The sequence below is a fragment of the Rutilus rutilus genome, assembly GCF_951802725.1.
Source record: "Rutilus rutilus genome assembly, chromosome: 4".
Lineage (NCBI taxonomy): Eukaryota > Metazoa > Chordata > Actinopteri > Cypriniformes > Leuciscidae > Rutilus > Rutilus rutilus.
Window position 1 is genome coordinate 3,070,313 of NC_140212.1, and position 12,982 is coordinate 3,083,294.

Consider the following 12,982-nt stretch of genomic DNA (forward strand, 5'->3'; position numbering starts at 1 on the left):
GTCAGAGGTCGAGGTCTCAGGGGAGGCCAAGCATTTCCTGTCCAGCTCTCTTGTTTTTGTCTTTAGACCAGGATATATTAGTGTGGACAGAATCCGTGGTGCACGGAGCAGCAGAGCGGGCCTGACAGGGATCACTTTTCACAAGCACACAGGGATGTCCACCGCCAGTCAGGCCCAGTGACCCAGAACAGATGCTGAAAAGTCATCATCGCACCGTATGACCGCATCCATATCACTCAGATGGGCTTTTGTCAGTCGCTGTCATCTTTTAACAAATATTTATGCTGTTTCTCAACAGAGCAGATCAAACCAAACAAAGTGACGGTTGTGACAAGTGACGAATGCCGTTGTGTTTGCTCAATGTCGTAATAATAGGAATTAACATCTTTAAGGTTGCTTTAAGATTCATCATTACCTATTAATTGAGTTTAAATGCGACGCGTCTCCGCTTTATTAAATTTGATTTCATGTTCATTAAAGTCGTCATAAAATCAAAAATGGCCTGATTTACTTTCTTAATGCACGTCCCTTTGAATATCAGGCTTTATTCTCTATAATATGTCAGATTATGATAGTTAAAACAGTGATACGCAAACATGAAAGAAAAGACTATTTCAGTGTTTCTACTTCAAATTTTTCTGTTTAATTCAATGCACTGCTAGAAAATTGTTTTCTTAGTATTTTTTTTTTTTTTGCTTGTTTTCCAGTACAAATATCTAAATATTCTTATTAACCGGAGCAGCAAAATTACTTCAGGTAGCAAGTATTGTGTACTAAAACATTTTGAGAATTGAGTGAGAAAAAAATATAAGCCAATGGGGTCAGAAAAATAAACCCAATTCAAACGGAAAACAAGTTTTATTTTTCTTACCCCATTGGCAGATATTTGTTATTGTTTTAAGCATTCTTAATTTTGCTGAATTGTTTCAGTAAACAAGACTTTGGATGTCAATTTGCTTCTCAAGTAAATGTGTCTTAAGAATGTTTAGATATTTTACTGAAAATCGAGACACAAATACTTGTTTAGAATCTGACCGAAATTTGTTTGAAAGTTGATCTTTTCAGTGCATTATGATATTAGATGTATTCAGATGCGAGAACGGTCTTATATCTATACCGCATGTCACTTTCCTTTCTCTGTTTTCCTTTTAAAGTGTTTTGGCAGCTCAGCAGTGTTTTTCTCTCATGTTCCACAGTAACTCCTCTCACAGAATCGCTGCTCTGGTGCCATTAGGATTCCACTCACTGCGCCACCTGCAGGCCGTCAGAAGAAGAGCAGTCAATAAAGTCAATTAAATGGGCAGAACAAGCGAAAGTGAGAAGGGGGGTGTGTGTGAACAAACACTCTTGACTAAACATTCAGCCTTATTAAAAAGTGTGCGTAATTTGCACTTAATCTAGCCCGATATGACATGAGAGCGAGAGGTGTGAGTTTGGAATTATTGGAGGCTATTATTCAGGCTATTATTCAGTTTTGATTATAATAAAGAGGATATTTATAGCTTTTACCACCGTATTATCTTTCTCTTTAACAGAGAGAACTGGCGCAGTTACAGTATATGTATTCTAATGAAGCGATGGAGAACACAAGTGTGTGTGGAGTAACTGTGAGTGTGCAGGACGCTGGATATGAATGAATCATTGTGAAATAAGCGAGCCGTAGTGGAGCACTGGGCTGCGTTCAGTCCTGTGTGATTTCCAGCTCACCCACAGTCTCTACATTATTAAAAGCGCATTAGTGGCGTAATGGCTGAGAGATGCGTCTCAAGTCCTGCTCTAGGCGGCTCAAGCTGAGGGAGGTCACGGGAAAAAACAGGCAGAATTCCAGAATGGAATACTAGAGTAATGCTCACTGCATACTATACTGCACACTATACTGCACACTACACTGCATACTATACTGCACACTATACTGCATACTATACTGCATCTATACTGCATATTATACTGCACACTATACTGCACACTATACTGCACACTATACTGCACACTATACTGTATGCTATACTGCACACTATACTGCATACTATACTGCACACTATACTGCACACTACACTGCATACTATACTGCACACTATACTGCACACTATACTGCATCTATACTGCATATTATACTGCACACTATACTGCACACTACACTGCACACTATACTGCACACTATACTGCACACTATACTGCATACTATACTGCATCTATACTGCACACTATACTGCACACTACACTGCACACTATACTGCACACTATACTGCACACTACACTGCATACTATACTGCACACTATACTGCATACTATACTGCATCTATACTGCACACTATACTGCACACTACACTGCACACTATACTGCACACTATACTGCACACTATACTGTATGCTATACTGCACACTATACTGCATACTATACTGCACACTATACTGCACACTACACTGCATACTATACTGCACACTATACTGCATACTATACTGCATCTATACTGCACATTATACTGCACACTATACTGTATGCTATACTGCACACTATACTGTATACTATACTGCACACTATACTGCACACTATACTGCATACTATACTGCACACTATACTGCATACTATACTGCATCTATACTGCATATTATACTGCACACTATACTGCACACTATACTGTATACTATACTGCATACTATACTGTATACTATACTGCACACTATACTGCACACTATACTGCACACTATACTGCATACTATACTGCACACTATACTGCACACTATACTGCATACTATACTGCACACTAGACTGTATACTATACTGCACACTATACTGTATACTATACTGCACACTATACTGCACACTACACTGCATACTATACTGCATACTATACTGTATACTATACTGCACACTATACTGTATACTATACTGCATACTATACTGCATACTATACTGTATACTATACTGCACACTATACTGTATACTATACTGCATACTATACTGCATACTATACTGTATACTATACTGCACACTATACTGCATACTATACTGTATACTATACTGCACACTATACTGCATACTATACTGTATACTATACTGCATACTATACTGTATACTATACTGCACACTATACTGCATACTATACTGTATACTATACTGCACACTATACTGCACACTATACTGCACACTATACTGCACACTATACTGCATACTATACTGTATACTATACTGCACACTATACTGCATACTATACTGCATACTAGACTGTATACTATACTGCACACTATACTGCATACTATACTGCATACTATACTGCACACTGCCTGCTGGTGTATAGAAGGAACAGTTTGTAATATGCAATTTGTTCAAATGTAGTAGCATGCTACATTGTTGTCACATCAACTTTTATTTATTTATTTATTTATTTATTTATTTTTAAGAAGTTTAGTCTTAGTATGTGTTTATACAACTTAGGTTTATTTTACTTTTTTAGGGTTAAATGTTTAATTTGATGTAATTATAAACCTATGTAAATGATTTAAATTATATTTGTATTACATATATTTTTTATTTTATATTGATATCATATTTAATAAGTTATGCATTTATGTAATAATTTTTTTGGGGGGGGGGTTATTTTAAATGTATTTTTATTCAAATTTATTTAAATGTATAGTTATTTTTATTAACATTTAATATAATAATAGTATTAAATATAATATAATAATAATAATAATTCGTTTTATATATAGTTTTTATTTTGGATTATTTTAGGTCTATTTATGGTTATTCTTAAACCATTTAGTATAAAAAAGCCAATAAAAGATACTTTAGAGTCCCATAGTTTTTATTTAATTTATTTAATTTAGTTTCTACTATAATTCATTAATATCATTATATAATTGATAATAATAATAATTATTATTATTAGTAGTAGTAGTAGTAGTAAGTATTAAATAAATACATTATTAATATAGTGTTTTTAGTTGTTGTTTTTTTTAAGTTTTTTGTCTATTTATGTTGTGTTTTTTTTAAACCAAAAGTAGAATAAAAATGAAGTCCCATAAAAGGGATGCAGGCAATACAAATGCAGTGCTGTACTTCACATACTACGTCACATTTTGCCAATTTTTAGTAGGTGATGCGGTATTCCATTCATAAAGAAAATTCTCACACACACACACTGTGCACAGTATGCATACTGCAGAAAGAGTAGTAGAAGGGTTGTTCCGAACATCACTAGAGAGATGGAGAAACCGCGAGAGAGAGAGAGAGAGAGAGAGAGAGAGAGAAAGCTGGAAGAGCGAGCGTTAGCTGCTAGCGGGACTGCCGGCTGCAGCTCGTTCATGCAATATTAAAGCGCTGCTGCATCATGCGCCTTATTATGAGGATTGCCTCATCTGTCACTTAGTCCTCTGAGAGCTGCACCATTCTGTCACGACTAGTTCTCCTCCATTCAACCCTTTCGCTTAGAAAATGGAGAGCTCGGTTATTAATGGCAGATTATTGTCTGTCCTCGCTACAATGACGTCTGAATAAAGAGAAATCTCATTAACACGGCCCGTTAGTGTCGGTCCCTGGAGAAATCCTCTCTAGCGAGCGCCGCTTTTGTATCAGGGAAGATAAATATTTGTGAAGATGCTGTTAAATCCAATTTTAGGTGCTGTTTTGTGTTTGCGAATATCTTTCTCTTGCTTTTAAATGGAGGGCAAGTACAGTAATAGTTCAATTATGTGTAAATAAAGGCTGATCTGAGTGAGTGACGGCGCTGGCTGCGGTCAGATGGAAAGCCTTTGAGATACCTTGGAAAATCTCTCCTTTGCCCGTTCTCCTGTGTTTTATGAATAGTTTAATGATTTTAACAGCGGTAGATGAGGGTGGATCTACGTCAGGCTCTGTTATTAATATAGCAGCTAAATGCCACACTGCCGTTTCTGTGAAATAAACCCCCGACCGGAAAGCCTGGCAGGTTTTGTCTGTGCGATGTTGACTTTTCAAAGAAGTGTTTCTCTCTGGAAGTCGGCTGAAAATGTGTGAAAGATTCCTGCTAAAGATGTTTTGTTCTGACAGCAGATATGCCTGTCCAGAAGCTCAATCTCTACTAAACTGACTTGTGTATTCTCCTTCACTGATGCTGATGCACTGATGTCCTATTTTCTTTGTATTGTATTGTATTGTATTTTCTGATACACTCTCAGAAAAAAAGGTACAAAAGCTGTCACTGGGACAGTACCCTTCAAAAAGGTTCTAAAATGTACCATTTAGGTACTAATATGTACACTTTTGGAACTAATATGTACACTTTTGGAACTAATATGTACACTTTTGGTACCAATATGTACCTTTGAGGGACTAATATGCACTCTTTAGGCACAAAAGTGTACCTTTTGAAAAAGTACCGCCACAGTGACAGCTTTTGTACCTTTTTTTCTGAGAGTCATAATATTGGTCATGACCATAGAGTGTAAAAAAATATGGACGTAGTGTCCGTGACGTCACCCGTAGGTTTCTGAAGACCGTTTTTGAAGCCTAAAGTGGGCGTAGCCCACCGTCGCCATCTTGGTAGCGCGTCACTCCCGAATTTATTTATTTTTACAGTCAGACAATTAGCTGAGGTAACGTGACGGCTAACAAACAGCAGATAAACGGCTAATGATGACTAATGACCACAGCAGCGGGAATCCACCTGTCACTCAAAAGTGGACACACCCTTAATTATGCAGAAATTTAAGGCTTAATATAATTTAAACGGATGAGTTATAAAAAAAATTCACTATTAGCTGTATAGACCAATGCCACTTTTTGCTCCAGGCTGTAAACATGTTTTTTTTCTGCTGTAAAGTTGGGCATTTTAACATGGGGGAGATACAGATTTGACTCACTTTTGCAGCCAGCCTCAAGCAGCCAGTTGATGAATTGCCGTTTAATTCACTTCCGTGTTGGTTTCAAGAGAGAGACAGGAAGGTTGGTCATAACCGAAGGAAAACAGTTCATCATAAGTCTGGATCTGTATAATGTTTGTTGTTGTCAAATAACTGCTGCTAAAACACTTTTTAAGCTACACTGATACGTACTGGGAGGTTCATTTTAGAGAATCAGTTCATTCAAATGGTTTATTTAATAAACAAATTTAAAAAAAAACTGATACACTCTTAAAAGAAAAGGTTCTGTATAGAATCTTAAAGGGTTCCGTCAGACGCTTCTGTCACTCTGATTTTTAATAATTGTTCATGTCTCATGGTTTCAATATACAGCCTTGTAGTTTTAATGCCAGAACTTGCTTAAAGGAGCAGTTTGCTTGTGAATCATCTTTATTATTTATGTATGAATTGAAACCAAGGATTGTGCTCTTAAGAGCCTGTGAAAGGACTTCTTTACTAGCAAATGATCACAGTAATGAATGAATGCATGATGGCAATGTCATGAATGACAGCCGTTGGTTTCCTAAAACCTCGGCTGAGGACACGGCTTGACCCTCGGCCAAAGAGCCTTTACGTAACATTATGTAACCCGCAGCGGCCCGGCCGAGATTCGTCTGATTGACACTGAGTTAACGACAGAACCATTTACAGCCTGTCATAATATCCTGCTGTTATGTGAAAGACAGAAAGAAAACTTGCAAAAAGTACATTGCCGGTATCATGGTACTGAATGATTGTCATATTCACGTATCATGGTATTTACTTCATATGCACAAAGAAGAGAGTTTTATTTGAAAGGTTTCTAATTTTGTTCCGTTGGTCTCCTACAACAGGTTTACATGCATCCAAGGTCAAAAAACACTTTCATTTTCTCATAATATACAATTCTGCATCACCTGTTCTCTCACAGCGTCTGAAACGGTTTGATAAAGGATTCGGTGTCTCTAAATCCCGCCTTTCCGAGAGCTTCCTCTGCTCTGATTGGTCAGATGGCCCAGTCTGTTGTGATTGGTCTACTCTGCTCTGATTGGTCAGATGGCCCAGTCTGTTGTGATTGATCTACTCTGCTCTGATTGGTCAGATGGCCCAGTCTGTTGTGATTGGTCTACTCTGTTGTGATTGGTCTACTCTGCTCTGATTGGTCAATGATTGATTTAGGGTCAAAGTATGGGCAGCCAATGAAGACATAGACTGGCATTATGCAAATTTGTTACAAACCCTACGTAGGTTTGAGCGGGAAGTAAGACTGGAATTACTGACGACTCGTTTCAGCAGTTCAGAATCGGTTCTTTCTTTTGGGAGACAATAACTCCATTTATCTGTACATCTGTATCTTTTACATTCACAAACAGCTACTGTATATTACACACTACATGGAAGAATATCGACATGTATATCAAAATATATTCCTTCGCTGACAGATTATATCAAATGTGAACTATTTTTGAGTTTTCCATGACCGTTTCGCCCAACTTTGGAAAGTCTATTTGTAGTTATTAGGACGTCCTCCAGCTGTGAATACTCCTGTAGTTCTGCTATGCCGTGGTGTTTACATGCAGTGCCAGGTCACATCGTGTACCAGGGAGCTGACGGGATCGAGGGTGGCCGGAGCAAGTACCCTGATTTACAGCCTGTCTCGCTGTATACAATAAACCCAGCCAGAATGCCATTTGTTTGGCTTCCTCTCCCTTCAAACCAAAGGAAAATATTCATCCAAATAGCTACATTTTATTTATAAGAGTCTAGTTTCCCAGGCTTGAGTCCTGAGGCTATTTCGGCGAGGGTTGAGAGGGCGTCCCGCGCTTCCCTGCTTTTCGTCCTCTGGTGTTTCTCGAAAAGGGTGCTATTCAATTGTGGGCAACACTTTTTTTTTTTTTTTTTTTTTGACTCTTGAGTCAACGAGGCCTGTTTTTTGCCGCCTGCGGAAACCTCCTACTGTCTGTTAATTAGAGTGTGTAAAGTTTACAGCCTTTGAGGAGCTGTTAAGAGGCGAAGAGCGCAGAGTAAAGGCAGCCTGACTGTGAAATTGAATTATGAGCGTGTGTCACTGAACAAAATGGAAAGTGTGCGAGAGGGAGAGGGAGAGGGAGGGGGGGGGGGGGGGGGAGAGAGAGAGAGAGAGAGAGAGAGAGAGAGAGAGAAAGAGAGGCAGAGAGAGAGAGAGGCATCCCTGGAGGCTCTGATCCCTCTCTCTCTCTCATTCTCTCTCTCTCTCTCTCTCTATCATTCTCTCTCTCTCTTTCTCTTTCTCTCTCTCTCTGTGCTGTATTTTTAGTGAGCGAGGGAGAGTGTGTAGCCTCACTAGATGCTGAATAGTGAATGGTGAATGGAATATGTGCTGCATCGTTCTGTGTGTGTGACTCAAAACATCCTGTGTGTCTGTTCACAGATGCTCCCACAGCAAGAATGGGACCACAAAAGAGGTGCTCGAGGATCTCAGGTCAGTCTCTCTCTGTGTGTGTGTGTGTGTGTGTGTGTGTGTGTGTGTGTGTGTGTGTGTGTGGATGGTTGAAAAAGAGCTGAAGGATCTGAACCTGATGAAACCTGAAAGAACATCTCTGGGCCACATTTCACCGCAAAATCAGAGAAATCGAAAATTATTTTTACTTAAAGAAAATGAAGCCTGTTTTAGAGTCATTAAGGTTCAATTTGCCATGTGACACTATTTTCAAAACAATTAAGCATTTTTTTTTCTTTCTCGTTAGTTTAATTTGAAACGTTTTTTATTTATTCATCATAGTAATATTTGTCGAACTGCCTTTTAGTTGCACCTATTTAAGTTATAATATATAAATAATTGTATATTATAGTTAAAAAATATTGTATTTCAACATTGAGAATATGTTGAGAATCATTGAAAATAATGTGAAATTTTTGTAAATTTGAATTGCATTATGGAAATGACATTAGAATTTGGTGGGAAAAAAACATATTTTAGTGGGAAAGCATGTTGCTTAAAGTCTTCTGTACTTCTTTAAGCATATTACAAAGTTCAAAAGTTCAAATTGTCATTAATGAAAATTGGAGGTTAATTTGTGCTTAACTGTGCTGAAAATAATGACACTTTAGCAAGTCCAAAAATAGTTTTTTTATCCAAAATATCAGTTCTAAGCTTCTGATTTTGTGGTGAAATGTGAGTTATGAGATGTTTGTTTTGTTGCTAGATCTCTGATTAATGATTATGAGCAGAGTGTAAATGAATATGTGAGGTGGTGACCCCTATCTGACCTCCTGGTTGTAACCCGGGATATGATGTCTTTTAAACATCATCAGTGACGACATCACACTTGGCAAGAAGAGAGTCTGTCCTGTTCCTGCAGTTCCTTTGAACTTTGCAACTTTGTAATTTGCTTGTGTAATTGAAAGAAGTGCATCAGATTTTAAGCAACATGTATATAAATAATGTCACTTCATGGAGGAGGATGTTGTTAAAGAACTACAAGGATACATCAATGGTAAAGTACTATGAATCTGTATTTGTCCTTTTTTTGTCATCTTTAGAGTTATGTGAAGACTGTGAAGTGTTACCAATTGTATAATATATGTAATGGTTAATGGATAATATTTTATCTTATAGATTCAGACATTTGTTGTTGACATATGACCCAGAATGATTATTTTAGATATGTGTGTGTGTTTTAGATTTACTGAGTTTGTGGCCACACTTTTTTTTTTTTTTATTCAGGAACTCCCTAGTGTGTGTGTGTGTGTGTGTGTGCGTGTGCACATATGCTAATGTGTTTGCACATTTTATCTAGTTCTCTTCACGGCTGGGTGAGAGCAGGGAGCAGTGTTGACGTCTTTACTGACGTGTTTCTGTACTCTGTGCCCCAGTGTTTGTCCCTTGGTGTTTCTTTCATTCCCAGCAGTCTAACCTCCACCTATTTATGCCTTTGCCTCTGACAGAAAGGAAACTCTTTTTTTCTTTCTGTCGGGTCACTCGAGACTTTGGCATCGGGGCCTTGCGGTGCAGCCCGTCAGAAGGACAGTGATTTCATCCGGGGTCGCGTGTTACAGAGGTCTGCTGTTTCCGCGAGGGGATTTGCATCAAAAGCTGCTGTGGTAAACCTAGACAGCCAGAGATGAGTTACAGCTATTACAGTGCTGACAGAGACATAAGTTAAAGCGTAATACACATCAGGGCTTACATGAGCGTGCACCGCACGAGATGAACATGACCTTAGAAAACAGCTGTCAGTCAGCGTGTCTTACAATAGAGCTGTCAGAGCACGCTGGGCCAACCTCCCACAATGCACTGGGCCTTGAGACAACCATAAGGCTGTGAGCTGATAGCAGGAACAATCCACATGAGGAAACAACGCTTGTGTGTGTAATCGCTGTTCTTTGTGAGCGATTTGCAATTTATGTATGTGTGTGTGAGAGAAAGATGTCCCCATTCATGAACTTGTGTGCCGTTTTGTAGTATAAATAGTGGTAGTGGTTTGCTCACACTGAAATTTAAAAAAAGAAAAAGTGCACTTTAAATACTGGGATGATGCACTTAATTAACTGAAATCAACAAGTGTGGAATGTTGGACATTTCATGAACTCAATAGCTTGTTTGCATATGACGTCACCTCACTGCGTTGCCATGGCGCGAAATGCAGATGGAGGGCAGGAAGTGATTTGCTACATTTAGAACCACTATAACAAACTCAAAATGCCTATGTTTTGCGTCGTTTATGGTTGCTCAAATCGATGAAACCACGAGGAGTTTTTATCGAGTACCAAAAGTTGTTGTTCATAAGGGGGAAAAAAAGGCAAGAAATTGACCGAAAAACGCCGGAAAAAAATGGCTTGCAAACCTACGTCGGAAAATGCGTGTGTGTGCAGTGATCACTTTGTCAAAGGTGAATTAACTTATGTGGCTATGTTTGTGTAACGTACCAGTTTCTGAACTTTGTAAAGTCAAAGTAATTGTTTCTTCTTTTCTTTGAGTTTGTAAGTTACCCCTGTAACTGAAGACAAACTCGTAACGTTACAGGCAAAATCTTTCAATTCAGTTGAAAAATCGCTCCTCTTCATAGCGTAAGGATCACGTCCAACATATGTTTCGATTTTTTTGTTGTATATTTCTCTTGTAATAGCCTCAAAAGTAGTCCAGTACGGACTTTCCGCCATCTCGTCCATTCCGCTCTTCACTTCCTGCCCTCCATCTGAATTTTGCGCGTCATCACAATCACGTGACTGCAAACCACCTATTGTCGCAGCTTTCCTTATATGGTGGAGGGGGAGGGGCTAACAGACTCTGATGTTGAGGGGGAGGGGCTAACAGACTCTGATGTTGAGGGGGGAGGGGCTTACAGACTCTGATGTTGAGGGGGAGGGGCTTACAGACTCTGACGTTGAGGGGGAGGGGCTAACATACTCTGATGTTGAGGGGGAGGGGCTAACAGACTGATGTTGAGGGGGAAGGGCTAACATACTCTGTTTTTGAGGGGGAGGGGCTTACAGACTCTGATGTTGAGGGGGGGCTTACAGACTCTGATGTTGAGGGGGAGGGGCTAACAGACTCTGATGTTGAGGGGGAGGGGCTTACAGACACTAGGCTTGTTCGACTTCATGCAGCTCTGCGCAGACCAATTGGCGGCTGACTTGAAGCAGTGCATGCCGGTTAGAAATTTTGTCCGACTTGATACAGCGCCAACCCCACGTGACTGTGACGTATGCCATCAAAGTACCGCGAGAGCGATTCGAGAGTAGCCGGAGAACTCAGCCAGCGCAGCTTCTCAAGAGCGGCTGCACTGGGCTGCACGAGGGCTGATGACGACACAGCTGTTCCACGATTGGCAGGATTCACCGCATGACAACGATCACGTGTGTTTCGTGTTTATTCGAACACCTGTAGTTCCTCTAAAGCTCACAAATCAGTTTTTTATAACAGTAAACACTCTTTTCATGTCGTTGCGATGTTATATTGTGTCATGTTTATCAAATTAAAACTGATAAAAAAACGTAGACTCCACTTCATTGATAGTAGCTTATGTTGAACTTTATTCTTGCTCAAACAGACGCTGTATGAAGCAGTACATAAAGTATTGAATGAAAATGTCTCTGAAACATCTGTGTATTATTTGGCAAATATTGCATTTATTTCACTTCAGCTGTGGTAAAGTATGCGAACACCACGTGAGCGGTCACTACGGGAACCAGAAAGTGTCCGACTTCACGTCTCCGTTTGCAGCTCCTCCCCGCCTGCACGTGGCTACTCTCGTCGATGGGTTACATCCAGCCGCAGCCGATGTCAAACACACCTTCTGATGTCGAGGGGGAGGGGCTAACAGACTCTGATGTTGAGGGGGAGGGGCTTACAGACTCTGATGTTAAGGGGGAGGGGCTAACAGACTCTGATGTTGAGGGGGAGGGGCTAACATACTCTGATGTTGAGGGGGAGGGGCTTACAAACTCTGATGTTGAGGGGGAGGGGCTAACATACTCTGATGTTGAGGGGTAGGGGCTTTCAGACGCTGATGTTGAGGGGGAGGGGCTTACAAACTCTGATGTTGAGGGGGAGGGGCTAACATACTCTGATGTTGAGGGGGAGGGGCTAACATACTCTGATGTTGAGGGGTAGGGGTTTTCAGATGTTGAGGGGGAGGGGCTAACATACTCTGATGTTGAGGGGTAGGGGCTTTCAGACGCTGATGTTGAGGGGGAGGGGCTTACAAACTCTGATGTTGAGGGGGAGGGGCTAACATACTCTGATGTTGAGGGGTAGGGGCTTTCAGATGCTGATGTTGAGGGGGAGGGGCTTACAAACTCTGATGTTGAGGGGGAGGGGCTTACAGACTCTGATGTTGAGGGGGCGGGGCTAACATACTCTGATGTTGAGGGGTAGGGGCTTTCAGATGCTGATGTTGAGGGGGAGGGGCTTACAAACTCTGATGTTGAGGGGGAGGGGCTTACAAACTCTGATGTTGAGGGGGCGGGGCTTACAAACTCTGATGTTGAGGGGGAGGGTTATTTTGATTCAAGATTATGATGCACATGAAAAAAAAAAAGTCCATGGATAAATCATTTATAATAAATATTGCAATATTCCATAAAAAAAATTTAATTTCATGGTGACTTTAAAGTGAAAACGGCTCATTCTTATATT

The 12,982-nt window shown here is 40.0% G+C and overlaps 1 protein-coding gene across 3 annotated transcripts in view; it reads left to right on the forward strand.

Moving 5' to 3' along the window:
- The window catches only part of pde3a (phosphodiesterase 3A, cGMP-inhibited), a 91,514-nt gene that overhangs the window by 36,228 nt on the left and 42,304 nt on the right, over positions 1-12,982 (forward strand). For all 3 annotated transcript variants that reach the window (XM_084407282.1, XM_084407283.1, XM_084407284.1), the window contains exon 2: positions 8,273-8,323. In XM_084407282.1, the coding sequence (XP_084263408.1) occupies positions 8,273-8,323 (51 nt within the window). The remainder of the gene's footprint in view (positions 1-8,272; positions 8,324-12,982) is intronic.